Source organism: Pelobates fuscus, chromosome 4 (assembly GCF_036172605.1).
Source record: "Pelobates fuscus isolate aPelFus1 chromosome 4, aPelFus1.pri, whole genome shotgun sequence".
Taxonomy (NCBI): Eukaryota; Metazoa; Chordata; class Amphibia; order Anura; family Pelobatidae; genus Pelobates; species Pelobates fuscus.
In genome coordinates this window covers 39,384,762-39,400,202 of record NC_086320.1, presented here as the reverse complement: position 1 = coordinate 39,400,202, position 15,441 = coordinate 39,384,762, and the positions used below count along the sequence as shown (strand labels likewise).

Genomic DNA, 15,441 nt, shown 5'->3' with positions numbered 1-15,441 from the left:
TAAACATACTTGTTAAATCGATTTTTTTGAGAGTGTATCGTCTTCTTCATCGCCTTGAGATGAGAAGAAGCTTGAGATTAGGAAAGGAAAAAAAATTGCATAAAATAAGCTTAACAATAAGAGCTGTCCTCAGCGTGATATGCAACGTGTCAATGGCTTAAGTGGCTCTGTATTCCTATGCCAATAGCCAAGGCTAAAAGTTGCTTGCTATAGCAAAGGGACTATATGATCTCTGGGAATGGGGAAGCACATACAACAGCCTTCATGTAATAACTCTGGTTTAACGGTTAATTACAGTGAAGTGTGGAGACCAATATAATATTAACCTTTCTGTGATGACCACTTGTCTTTCACCAAGTGTCTCCGCACATCACATGTATGAGAAGAGAGAACCTTATTAGTGATCTCTCCCCACTATGAATCTGTCAGCCTGTCATAGGGTTGGGCAACGTGTTTGGTGCGATTTTCTAACTCTTTGCAAGGTATGTGACTTGGTTTAGGATTAGGACTGGTGGCTGACAAGTAACCTCTGGTTGCACATGCAGTCTATATTTCAGTTTTCTGCCCAAAGGCAAGCAGAGTAAAAATCCTGAATCTGTGTATCTATGGTCAATTCAGACGTCATTTAGCGTTTGGTAAATATACAAATGACTGAATATACTTTGCATTAAAGAGACATTCTAGTTACCAAAACAACTTGGAGCTGAATGATGCAATTTTTGTGTAGAGATCATGCCTCTGAATTCTCACTGTTCAATTCTCTGCCATTTACGCATTTGTTTCTGTTTATGCAGCCCTAGACACACCTCCCCAGACTGTGGCTAACAGAGCCAGAACGCAAACAAAATGGTATAATTTTCAATCAGATGTAACTTACTTTTAAAAGTTTTTTTTATCTCAAGCTCTGTAAGTTGAACTTTAATTACATGCAGAAGGCTCCTGCAGGATCTAGCAAACTATTAACAGAGCAGGAGATAATCAATTTTAAATGAAACAGCAATAAAGGAAGTTTAAACATTAGATGACTCTTCACAGGAGGTATTTAGGAAGGCTGTGTAAGCCACATGCAAGGAGGTGTGACTAAGGTTGCATAAACAACGTGATTTATCTCCTAAATGGCAGAGAATTAGACAGTGAGACTGCAGGGGCAAGATCTATACAGCAAAACTGCTTCATTAAGCTAAAGTTGTGTTGGTGACTATAGTTTCTTTTTAAAAAACACTACATCTCACTGTAGTGGCCTGGTGCCACCTCTTAAGTAGTCAAACTGTTTCTTACCTGGGGTCCACCAGGCACTCCTCCCCATTTCTACTGCTACCGCCGGAGAGACGAAAGTTCCTAAAAACTTTCCTGAGCTAAGCCTTTCAATGCAGATCTTAGCTTATTTGCTGAAGTATCAGTGATCAATGATGTTAATTCCTGCTGGGGAACTTCTGGCTCGCCAGCTTCAGTAGTGGAGGTGGGGAGCAGCTCCTTGCGTATCCTGGTTTCAAAAGCAGTGGGTGTCATGGCTATCCTGGCACCATAACCACTACAGAAAGCAGTAGTGGTTATGGTGCTTATAGTGTTACCCACATTAGTGTAAATACAATTTTGCATGGACTTGGGGAATTTTTTCCTAATCACCTATCATTGCCTAAAATTTGCAATGCTATGATTCAGTGTTTGGTGGGAAAGGTCGGGAAAAAACCTTGGGAATTTCAGATACGTTCTGCGAGACATAGCTGGATCTTTGGGACTTTGGCATTGCAGGGCAATAATTTTCACATGTGGCTATAGTGATTGCCTTCAGCCATGATTTAGCCGTTCCAATGCAATGTTTCCAGATTTAATGGTACTAATAATAGACAGCTTTCATTAAAAATCTATTAATTTTCTTATAAAACTATTAGAACGTGACTGTAGCCATGCTGGCAGCAACAGGAAGGAAATGGTCTGAAAACTATTGCACCAAAGACAGTTCCACATTTTGGCGATAACGGATGAAAAACTTCAAAGAGTAACAGTCTCAAAAAATACCCAGGAATAATAGCTAAATACCAGGAGGGGGGATGAGCAAAAAGAGGGTTAGAGAGGTTTTTGCATGTCTGAAATGTGGATTATTTTCAGTAAAGAAATTTTCTGATGCAAATACACTTGGTCGTGGAGCTAAGTGACTAGCTCAAGGGCTGTATGAGGGCTAGAGGGTTTTATTAAAAGAAAGTATTTGGAATGCACAGACTTGCCAAGATAAGTAATAAAACAGATGTCTAGGATGAAAATGTATAGCAAAGTACACTTCATTTCACATTTTATTATTCCTTCATAAAAGATTCAGCTCTTGCTAAGGTAAGGTTGAAATGTGTGTTTAAATGCATGAAATCCGCCTTTAATTATATCATTTAGAATTTGATATTCTCCCTTTCAACAGCTTAGGTTTGGCCAGCAAGAGTAAAGGAACACTTTAGTTTTAGGAATAAAAAGATGTATTCTTAATACTATAATGACCCTCTGCGCCTGCGGCTCCCACCCCTGTATATGAGAGGGGTAGAAAACCTTTTTATTTACTTACCTGATTCCAGGGCCAAGGCCCTGCGGTTTCTTTCCTCCTTAGTTAAAGGGATACCCCAGGTACCCAGACCACTTCTGCCCATTGGAGTGGTCTCGGTGCCAACTCCCACTACCCTTAACCCTGCAAGTGTAATTATTGCAGTTTTTATAAACTGCAATATTTACCTTGCAGTGTTAACTCCTCCTCTATGGCTGTCTATCAGGCAGCCACTAGAGGGATTTCTGTGTTCTTAGAACACGAAAAGTGTTTTAAGCAACGCTGGACGTCCTCATGCTATGTGAGGACCTCCAGCATCGCCAAAATCCCATAGGAAAGCCATTCCCGCTCATGCGCATTAGGTCTCCCCCGCCGGATGACGTAGGCGGTAAGTCACTGAAGGGGTTTTAACCCCTTCGGCAACTTGGGATGGTGGGTGGGAGGGAGAGGGGCACTACAGGGTCCTGCATTGCCAGGAAAACTAATATGTTTTCCTGGCACTGGAGAATCACTTTAACGTCAGCCAATTGGGGGGACCTAATGCGCATGTGTGGCGAGTGCTGTGCGCACTTTAGGCTTTCACCATAGGAAAACATTGAATCAATGGTTTCCTATGGGGTTTTGCTTGAAGCTGAATGTCCTCATGCAAAGCGTGAGGAACTCCAGAGTCTATTCACCGAGTCAAATTCAGTGAAACTGCAGGAAGTGCCTCTAGTGGCTGTCTGGTACACTGCCACTAGAGACTGTCTTAGCACTGCAATCTAAACATTGTTTCTCTAAATCTGCAGATTGTTCACCCACAACACTGTCAAAGAGAGTGGTCTGGGTGCCTATCCTGTCCCTTTAATGTAGCCGTTAAATACACCACCTTACTGAGTAGAACAAAGGTTGACTACTGCAACTGCCTTATTTTATTTTAATACAATACAGCTGCCTATATCATGCCCCAGTCTGCTCACACCATGACCCTTCTTGATAATATTGATTGGCTTCCAATTAGCCAGTGCTCTATTTTCAAACATTCAGAAAAAAAAAACAACTCACCATAGCTAACTTTTATATAGCAATCGGGTTGTGTCAAAAGCCAATACATCACAATATGTCAAATGTAATGTTTCATTATTACTTAGTATAACATAAATGAATCAATTAAGCAAATCGCAAAAGTCATAGAGAAGTTTCCTAATAATTCCCTTACCTTTTGTGTCACTATACCCCACTCCCTCTGGCATGTAAGCTCACTGAGCAGGGCCTTCAACCCCTCTGTAACCAGACAAGTATTAATAATATTTTAATAATAATAATAATAATAGTCACTGAACGTGGCTATAGGAACCTCAATGAATACATCACTGGATGTGGCATTTTTCTTAACAATTGTTGTCCAGCTTCTCACTGGATTGCTTGTGGTACAGGGTAAAAAAGTAAGAAGCATTGGGTCAGGTTGGGGAAATGGCCAGGAGTGAAGAGGGGAGAAGATTAGGCGGAACTGATGTACTCAGAACACAATTTCAGATAATCCTATTGAACACAAGGGTAGCAGATAGTACAAGCTAGAAGAGTGGGGTTAGTATAGTGCAGGGCTCATCTCAGGAATCCAGTCCTTTTTTCATTTGACAAAAAAAGTAGATTTCAATATTTTTTTTTTATAAATTAACCTTCTTACACTCATGGCTGTCAATCAGACATGTGGTCCTATTACTTCCTGGTTATTTAGCTCAGTGAAGATATACTCAAGAGGCCATGATTACCCACTGCACCTGAGTTGCAAAGACTTCTCATTGAGCTGCATAGGGAAGTCTTTGATTGGACAGTCAAGAATGACTGGGCGGGCCTAGAAGAGGAGGACTTGCAAAGGCTGCAGACAATATCTATAGGTTTTGCAAGTTGTTTTTAGATCTACACCCAATTACAAAATGCATATTTAAATGCATGCATGTTTTTATTGTGGATATATCTACTAAGCAATGATTACTTTGTAATATTTGATCATGAAATGTTCCTTGAATAAGGTATTTTATATGTTCAGGTTTGTTAAGTTATTAGAGGACTGCATATTTTTAAGTTGTGAAAGTAAAGAGTAAAAATGGTTGAATTAAATTATAATACTAAGTGTGGTTTTAGATTACGGTAAGAAAGCTATTTGGTATGCTCTTGTGAAAAAATAAAACAAAGGTCCTACAATTAAGTAAATTCACGTGTCTGTGTTTATTGTGTCTTCTGCTAGTCAATGCATTATATTACAAATGTTAACTACCATGCATACGTAGCCCTTTCAATCGAAATTTGTAATACTGCTTTGGAAATTTAAGGCAAACAAAACCTTAATCTACAGCAATCATGTCAAATTGGCAGTCCGCGGGCTGCAAGTGGCCCACACTGAACATCTTTGCAGCCTGGCAAGCCGCGAGTACATGCTTGGTGTTAAAGCAGAGTAGGCACCTGCTTTCTCCCCACTGCAGGCGCCTACTCTGCATAAATTACCAGGCAGGAGAGGAAGCAGGACGCTGGCGGCAGCGAGGGAGCTCAGTCGTTTTGCTCCTCTGTTCCGTCATGTGTGCCCTCTGTAGTAATGCTGGGTTACGGAATATGACGTCATTCCAGCACCCAGCATCACTAAACTGTGTGCGAGGGAGCAGGAAGGAGATCTCCAGATAAAAGATCCCCAGTGGACCCAAGGGAATGATGTGACTGTGTGCAAGAATGTGTGTGTGTCGGTCTGTGAGTCTGTGTCTCTGTGTGTGTGTATGTCAGTGAGTATGTGTGTGTCAGTGAGTGAGTGTCTCGGTCAGTGTTGCGATGGCCGCGTCTCGTCAGCGGAGTACCTGGAGGCCCGCAGCGCCACTTCACATTCCAACGTGATGTCAACATACTCCACCTTCATGGGGTTTCAAGAAGTAGCGGGAGGATCCGCTTTGGCACAGGGTCTGCCCATTTGGGGTATACCAGAGGCCGGACTCCAGAGTTGGAGACTGGCAGCGGCAATGTGAGTGGAGTCTGTCTGTTGGCTAGAGAAGGGTGCTTGGATTTAGTAGGGCGGGGGTGCGGTGGTTTAGTAGAACTTTTCAAAATGTTTCTATGGAAATGTAATTTTTTTTGTTTTTTTTTTGTGGTCCACATAGACTTAAACCTTGTTTATTTGGCCGTGCTAGACTTTGACTTTGACATGCTTGATCTACAGTATGTGAAAAAAATGAATTTTAGTCTCAATTTTTGGGAATATTGTCTAAAGCTTTTCCTCCTGAATATAGGCAAAAACTTAATAAGAGCTAAACATTTCAAAAAACATATTGGCTCTTTTAACTACCCGTTTGGAGGCTGTCAGTATACTAGACTGATCGGATACTCTGTGAAATAAAACAGTAATTATAGCTAGTAAGGACATCCTAGAGACATACATGCATAGGATTTTATTTTTATGTACCATATGTGGTACTAATGAATCACTTCTGAAGAATTTGTTGGAGCATTGCTGTAAGGAAAATATTATAAGGCTCCCAGCACCATGGTAAACTACACCTCTTGCAATAAGATCCCGTTGTTATCTCATTGCAAAGACTGTCTGACAACTGTGGCCATTTACCGTAAAACAAAACTACTGTAGTTTAAAGCCTACCTCCGACTTCTCCTCTGTGCAATCAATTACTTGTATTGTATACAAATAACTGACCCTCTCTAGCAGATTCCTTTACAGCACACTATTCACAAAACTATGAATGGCACAATCTAATTTCATTGCTGTCTGCGAAGGACGCTGTTTCATTCATCTTATCTAATTAATGTTGAACTACATGACCCATACACCACTAAAGGTCAGAGATGGGATATGCTCAGCTTTAAATGAAAACAATCAGACAGTTAGGATGTGCTGACAGCTTCATCCTAACTCAGGCAATGCTTACTGGAGGAAGCTGCAAACGAGGGGGGATTTGCAGCAAAGGCAGGAACTCCAAAGGATATCTATTTAAGAATGGTAGCATCATCTCAAACCTGCAGTCTAAGCTTTAATGGAGGATCAGAACACTTACTTGTTTTGATCCTATCAGGTCTACTTTCGTTGGTGTGGTTCCGAACTGCAGTGATTCAAAGAAGAATCCCTTTGTGTTAATAAACAGATCAAAACCTTTTTTGTCATTGCAGAACAAGTAGTAATGCAAGTTTTAAGTCCTCATTGAGAAGGTCGGTAATTATGAGTTGATTTCCTTTGTGCAAAGTGTTAGTCAAGGAGCCAAAACAGCAATCACGAACGGAAAGTAAATGTTCTTGACAGCAAATAGACATATTCAAAATTTTATTAACACAAAATGCTCGTATTTTAATAAACATTAACGGAGGTCTAGAACAGGAATTGTGTAGCTCTTGGTTTTTTGACGTTGTTTATCCTTGGTAGTTTTTGTTGACAACTGGGCATCTTCTGCATTCGTTATTTCATTAAAAAGTCTGGAGGCCTGCAGAAATAAAAAATAATGATTGCATTAGCAACAGCTCACAAATAAGATAAGAAGCAGAACTTTGGACACAATATATGTATTTGGCATACACTGGGGCTAAAACAAATTATTTAAATCATCATAAATATTGATGTAGTATTTTTTCTTATTTTTAACACCTAAAATACACAAGGTGCCACTTGACATTTTACATACACATTGTAATAACCAAATGCTAAAAAATATACTGAAACGATAGTCTTAATACCAATTATGACAGTTCCTACTGTTATTATAATTATTATTATATAGCGCCAACAAATTCTGCAGCATTTTACAGTAGGTGGACTAACAGACATGTAGTTGTAACCAGACAAGTTTGACGCACAGGAACAGAGGAGTTGAGGGCCCTGCTCAATGAGCTTACATGCTAGAGGGAGTGGGGTAAAATGACACAAAAGGTAAGGGAATTATTAGGGAAGTAGATTGGTAGAATAGTATTCAATTAAAAGACTTAGTCTGGGGTTTTGGAGCCATTAACAGTTTAATTGATATGCTTTTTTTTTTTTTTTTTTTTGAAGGAGTGGAGACTAGATGAGCATCTAACGGAAAAGGGGAGGGAGTTCCACAGGAACGGTGCAGCCCTAGAGAAGTCTTGAAGGCGAGCATCAGAGGTGGGAGTACGAACAGAGGATAGACACAGGTCTTTGGCAGAGCGTAGGGGACTAGACGAGACATATTTGTGTATTACGGAGGATAGATAGAAGGGAGTAGCATTATGTAGAGATTTGAAAGCAAGTACCAGAATTTTATATTGAATCCTATATCTTACGGTAAGCCAATGCAGGGACTGACAGAGGGGTGAGGCGTGGGAGGTGCAGGCAGACAGGAAGATGAGTCTCGCTGACGCATTCATTATAGACTGCAGTGGGGCAAGTTGGAAACATGTACGACCACTGAGAAGTGGATTGCAGTAGTCAAGGCGAGAGGTGATAGTGGCATGGACCAGCACCGTAGCCGCATCTGGCTTTATGTAGGGGATGATGCGCGCAATGTTTTTAAGATGAAAGCAGCAGGATTTGGCGATCAACTGGACATGAGGTGTGGAGGAGAGGTCGGAATCAAAGAAAACACCTAGGCAACAAACCTCTGTGGTGGAGCTGATGGTAGCACTATTAAGGTGGAGGGAGACAGAAACGAGGGTAGCAACACTTGAGGGAAGAAAGACCAGAAGATCTGTTTTGGACAAGTTGAGCTTAAGGAAATGGGTAGTCATCCAGTTAGAAATAGCAGAGAGACAGTCAGAGACACTAGTCAAGAGGGGCTGGGAGAGATCAGGGGAGGATAGATAGATTTGCGTGTCATCCGCATAGAATTGATATTGGAAGCCAAAGGAGCTAAGTTTACCAAGGGAGGCAATCTAGATCGAGAACAGTAGGGGACCAAGGACTGAACCTTGGGGGACACCAACAGAGAGAGGTTGGTAGGAAGAGGCAGATCAAGAGACACTAACAGAGCGCTGGGTGTGGTAGGAGGAGCACCAGGAGAGAGCAATATCTTGTAGACAGAGATTACTGAGGATAAGAAGAAGCTGTATCAAAAGCAGCAGAAAAGTCAAGGAGAATTAGGATAGAGTAGTGACCATGAGATTTTGCAGCAAGTAGATAGTTTGATACTTTGGTCAGAGCCGTTACCACAGAGTGCTGAGCGTGGAAACCAGACTGAAGTGGGTCAAGCAGAGAATATACAGGGTATATACATTCATGCCCTCTGAGAATGCAGAGCAGGGCTGCTTCCAACTCAATGCCTAGAGTCCACAAGTGTCTGATCATTGAGATCAAATGCTAATATCTGGCATGTACAATATATGATCTATACCAGTGGTAGTCAACCTTTTTCTAACTACCGCCCACTAATGCATCTTTTTGGTTGAAAAAATTTCCTTACCGCCCACCAGTTTTCGCGCAAGTGCAGAATATTTTTTTGAAAGGAGGGTGTTTTAAAAAAATAAATGTACGTACATTTATCTTTTTATTTCCAATTAATGCATGTTTATAATGTTTTTAACTTTATAAAGTTTAATGAGAAAACAATAAAGTAAATAGAAATTACCTTTACTAGTGATTAATGAGATCCTTGAGGTTGATGCTGCAAGACTCAATATTTGATATCTGGTTCGATTTTCGTAAGGAACAAACAAAGGTCTCCTCTTTCGGTGATATTCAGATGACTTCTCTGTTTGCGCATAATATGATTTCTCATCTGTGCGTCAGCTCCCCTCTTCTCCCTCCTCAATTCCCCTCCCCACCTTTTTTTAACCTTCCTTATAGCAATGCCCAGTAGGAAGGCTGAGCTAGGTATCCCACTATAATAGACTGGCACACATACATACATACATACATACAGACAGACACACATACAGGCACACACACACACGACACATACATACAGGCACACATACATACAGACACAAACACACACACAAGACATACATACAAAGACACATACACACATACAGACAGACACAAGAAACATACATACAAAGACACACATACAGACACACACACGACACATACAAAGACACACATACAGACACACACAAGACATACATACACACACACAAGACATACATACAAAGACACATACACACACAAGACATACATACAAAGACAAGACACACATATATACAAACACACACACACACACACAAACACAAGACACATACATAAGACACACATACAGACACACACAAGACATACATGCAAAGACACATACACAAACAAACACACATTATATTTAAGTCACCCTCCTGTTTCCTACCTTTAAGGTGCAGGAGGGTGACTTTCCCTGGGGTCCAGTGGTGGCTCAGGTGGATGGTAGTCAGAGTTCCCACTCTGACTCCCTCCTCCTCCTTCCTCCCGCGTGGGCTCTCTGTATGCTGGGAGGAGTGACCAGGGAATCACTTCCTCCCAGCAGAGATGATGTCATCACAGGGGGCCCAGTCGCGCTGTTAAAGCGCCCAGCGCTGACCGGGCCCCCTCACAATCCACATCCATCGGGTGGCCCTGACAGCATGGGCCACCCGATGGACCCCTCCATATGCGGCCGCAAGTGGTGATGGCGGTACCCGGTCACAGGGGTATCGCCGGCTCGCACTCGCCCGCCCAATCTGTAAAAAAATTTGAAAATCCCTACCGCCCACCTGGAATCCTGAAACGCCCACTAGTGGGCGGTAGGGGCCAGGTTGACGACCCATGATCTATACAATCCATTTGTTGGAAGGGGGAGACCATCCTTGCAGGGAATAGGAACAACCAATAAAGACACATTACAGTCAGTACTACATTAGCACATGTATGTCCACTACACACACTAAAATTGCAGGAATCTCAACAGTCCCAATTTCAGGGTTCTGTGTTGTCATCCTGGTTGTTCCTTGGTGCACTATCGATCTGTCATCAAAAACCATAGTGTGAATGAAAGTGCGTCATTATATGCACTCGTGATACACTCAGTGCACTAGGACCATTCAGGGAGCGCTACAACAGTGCTTTATGCATGGTCTGTCCTTTGTGGGCTATCCTGCATGATTGGCAGGCAGTCTGGCATGCATTACCCGATTCCTTTTTGCACCCTTTCTGAGTGGGTCTACCTCATTTGGGAGTTTCCAGGGACTATTTACTTCAACCAAAAAACAAACACGAGTTCTGGGCATCCAATATAGGTGTGCACACCCAGGTGCTACCACAATTTATTTGAGGACAAAGTTAAAACAGCAAATGTTTCAATGCTAATGTCCTTTATTTGCCTGTTGACACATTTGCAATGAGAAAGGGCTGCTGCTCAAATGTTTGCTGTTTTAACTTTGTCCTCAAATAAATTGTGGTAGCACCTGGGTGTGCACACCTATACTGGATGCGCAGGACTCGTGTTTGTTTTTTGGTTGTATATACACTGTTGGGACTTCAGTGTGGAGTATCTGCAGCACAGGTCTATCTTGTTCTTTGTTTATATTTTGAATTTTGTAGGCATTTTTGGCCTCTACCTCACCCTATACATAGTTACTATTTGCTTCATTTGCATGCCTCCTTTTACCCCAACCACCAACGTCCTGCTTCACTGGACGCCGATGCTGGTGGGTATGAAATTGCACATATGTTTAATACACAGACAATATGAAGAGAGTAATCTGTGCTTGAGAGCTCCTTTAACCCCTTAATGACCAAACATCTGGAATAAAAGGGAATCATGACATGTCACACATGTCATGTGTCCTTAAGGGGTTAAAAGGATACTGCTTGCTTATGTTTAACCCCTTAAGGACCAAACTTCTGGAATAAAAGGGAATCATGACATGTCACGTGTCCTTAAGGGGTTAAAGGGTCACACAAGGTAACATCACAATTTGGGCATACTGTAACAGCTGGTGCACAGATTATCTTGCACTTGCTCTCAGCTTTCAAAGCGGCTAAGAACTGCAGCAATTTGTAAAAATCACTGCAACTCTAAGACAAGACCTCAGGGCCGTTAATCGTTTAAGCAGAATGCTGTCACAGTATGGCTCGTATCAGTTTACAGAGCAGCTCCACCAATCCTATGTTATGAGGGAAACCGCGCCAGGTAGACCACTCAACCTCAAAAAAAACCTGCTGGCAAGGAATTGGTGGGATAAAAACTGGCACTACATACAAGAATGAGACAATCCTGACTGGACGTCTCTTCCTAGTTAGGGAGAGCCCTCCGCAGGCCTACTAAACAGTACATCAGCAGGCAATTTATATATTTCTATTAATGCACTAAATAAATAAGAGGCCGACTCCCCCTTGAGATAACATTAGTCTGTACCATTTCGTAGCTAGTCTCTCCAGTGGATAAATATCACTCTAAAATCCACTAACCAAAAGTGAAAAACATCCACTAACCAACACTGAAAACTTACTCTTTCATATCTTGTACAATCATATGACCACAAGAGACATTTCGAAGTGGCAGACATTTTCTTCACTATTTATTTAATATTGTTACAGTACCCTGACGAGAGATTGGCGAAAATCCAAAATATGAGAAACTCCGATTACCAGGGCGATGGCAGGATAAAATAACATAAAAAAAAAAAAAAAAAATATATGAGAATTCCAAAGAACTGCACAGACTGACTTCCTCTCTTACTCTCAAAAGCGAACCAAGCTTTCAGTTAGCTGGAAACCATTCCGAGCAAAATGTTTCAATTTTACATTTAATTTCAACACTCTAACAACAACAATAATACGGAAAAATCAGCACATTTATGAAAGCCAAGCCTGCCTCCTGCCAATATAAACTAGCAAGCGAACGGACGGACTTCAAGTTAAATTGTGAAAAGTTTCACACACTATATTATGGTCTCCTGGTGGAATAAGATAAAGTAAAACATGTCTGAAGAGTCTATTAACTCGTTACAAAGCCAGGGCCAATCAGAAAATGTAAATTTTAACAATGATTGTCTCTTACACTATATTCTCATAATATTCCGTAACCCTTCATGTACTCTTGGTAACTATCATAGAACGAAAGAAAAAAAGATATTCTTGGTGATTGCCGACATATATATTCGTTATTAAATATATGCATACATTTTATTTGCCCGTTGACACATTATTACAAAGTCAGTCAAAGCAAGATAACAAGTTGGCATGATTAACAATGAAATGGTGCAAAGCATTCCCTGCATTAAATCTCAGCTCTGAAACTGGCTCATAACTACCCCATTGTACAGCTGTATGGAATTTGCTGGCGCTATATAAATAATAAAATAATAATAATGATAAAATAATGACTGCAGCCATTTGTAGAGAGAACTCATCAAAGCTGTTAATATGGCAGAAAGGACTCTCATTTTTGGTTCGCCTATACAATTTTCTTTTACCTTGTGTGCATACACTGAATACATAACTTGGCCTGAACTATTCTGTCTATTTCTGAGAGCCCAGCAGTGGACTGTACATAGCCCTCCTCACAAGAAACTGGGCCGAGTGTCAACTGAAAAAGCAGTTGTTACGGCTGCTAACTGTCTACAAAGCAGTTCCACTCAATCTGTTTTACGAGTGGAACTGCTCCTGGGGATAAACTGGGGGACTGGAGGTTTATGGAATAAGAGCAGATCCTACAGAATTAAAGACTTACGGTTGGCGGAATCTCACTGATGAGAGAGGGGTTTGTCAACTACCTATACTTCCTGTGCAAGTTTTAGTAGGGTATTAAATAACATTTTAATGTATTATTTAAAAAAAAGAGTGGACTTTTCAAATTATACATTTCCTTTTAAGAGATACAGCCAAGAAACATAATTGATTTTATAATCCTGTCAACCAGTGGACTTAATTCTTTTTTTATATATATATATTTTTTGATATATTGTATTTCAATAGCTATGCAGTATTTAATGCTAAATAGAATAAATACTTAATAGTATTACAATTACTATTATTTTATAGACGAATTGTAAGTGCATTCTGGAGCTCTATACAGCAGACCAAACACACTTACATCTGACACTTTGCTAATCAATGAAAGAGCATTGCAATTCATATCCCAAAGGTGAATTCAGGTTGACAGACACCCCTGGTAAACATTGTATTCGCTTTCAGAAGATGAAAGGCTTTTGAATACCTGGACTGTCACTCTTCATATAGCATAGTTAAATGAATTTTATGAACTAAGCACTAAAAAAACAATACACAGATTTGATTTTATATATACACACGTGCATAGTTATACATACATACATATAGATATGTATTTTTTAAAAAAATTTAGTTTGACAAATGCTAACACTAGCTTTAAATTGATTTCACATGCATAAATTGCATGCTAATATAGCTTATTTTATAAAATAACATTTATCAACAAAGCAAGGGGATGTGAGCTTGGTTATGAGAAAATGTTGTCACCAACCTTGAATGTCTAACAGTGCGGATTAAATTGTAAAATAAAAACAGGAGTCATGTAGTCATTATGGAAAAGGACAGCTACTTTTTATTTTTAATTTTTTTATTTAATGTAAGACAGCTACTTATTAAGTTCCCTAACCCATACAGTACTGCTGGTGCCGTATTCAACATCCACCACATGTCTGTAGATGTGCAGCTCATATAAATCAGTTTATTAACGGTTGATAACAAATACAAACTGCAGATGTGTGTAAGTATTACATTTTGTGGTTCAAATAAATGCTCTGTTTTAAAGCACTATAATCACTTCAAATTGTTCTTTTTCTGTATTATTTTTAATGCATTACAAAAATGGGGGGATGGGGAGGGGGTATATTTACTCCAGTTTCCCTTTAAGTAAAATCTTTCAGTTTTGGTGAATTCCCTGGGGTCCACTCCCTGCCTTAACATGTATAGCTTGGAGGAAAGACGAGACAGGGGGGATATGATAGAAACATTTAAATACATAAAGGGAATCAACACAGTAAAGGAGGAGACTATATCTAAAAGAAGAAAAACTACCACAACAAGAGGATTTAGTCTTAAATTAGAGGGGCAAAGGTTTAAAACTAATATCAGGAAGTATTACTTTACCGAGAGGGTAGTGGATGCATGGAATAGCCTTCCAGCTGAAGTGGTAGAGGTTAACACAGTGAGGGAGTTTAAACATGTGTGGGATAGGCATAAGGCTATCCTAACTGTAAGATAAAGCCAGGGACTAATGAAAGTATTTAGAAAATTGGACAGACTTGATGGTCCGAATGGTTCTTATCTGCCGTCACATTCTATGTTTCTATGTTACTAGTCCACTAATGCTAGAGAGCTGGGAATTTCTAAACAGGAACTCCCGTCAGCTTGCCTGAGTGAAGCAGTGCTACGCAGGGTTAGCTCATGTGCTGAGAGCGGTAAGCTGACGCAGCGTGGGAAATTTGATGTCAGGCTGATATTGTCTCTCTCCAAGGGAGAAGAAAGATGTCAATTTGCACCTTTTGTTTTGCCTTTTTGAAGGAAGATTGAAATTTCACTAATAACAGAATTATCTCAAGTATATTGTTAAAAAGCTTTTTCTTCATTCATCAAACTCTCAGCTGTCATCATCCCTTGTAGACAGGAGGTATACAAAGGCCTGTGCATTCACTGTAGGGTCTTGCAAGAACCCAATGTTACTTTGACCTTTCTATTTACAGGGCTAAAATACAAGGAGGTTAAACAGTCATTGAAGACACTATAACAAGTGAATTTACAGCAATTAGTAAAAGCGACTGTAGCTGCAAGCCTGCCTCCAAGACACAACAAAGGAGGAATTTGGTATATTTTGTGAATAGAATGTGGAATGTGTAAGAAACGACCCAAGCAACAATCACACACACCAGTATACTGCGGCTTGTGAGATTGCTGCACAACACTGTGATGGGGACTGTAAACAAGATATCTGCAGTACAGTTCAGACTAAGTGGAACTGTTATAAGGCCGAACTTTATTATAAACACTTGCTGGAGAAGCATCGGGCTTTATG

General features: G+C 40.4%; 1 protein-coding gene across 1 annotated transcript in view; it reads right to left on the bottom strand.

The window, feature by feature from the left end:
• Positions 1-6,803: 6,803 nt before the first annotated feature.
• The window catches only part of MRPL13 (mitochondrial ribosomal protein L13), a 97,983-nt gene continuing 89,345 nt past the window's right edge, over positions 6,804-15,441 (bottom strand). The window contains exon 7 of the mRNA XM_063451105.1: positions 6,804-6,975. Within this exon, the coding sequence (XP_063307175.1) occupies positions 6,951-6,975 (25 nt within the window). The 3' untranslated portion in view covers positions 6,804-6,950. The remainder of the gene's footprint in view (positions 6,976-15,441) is intronic.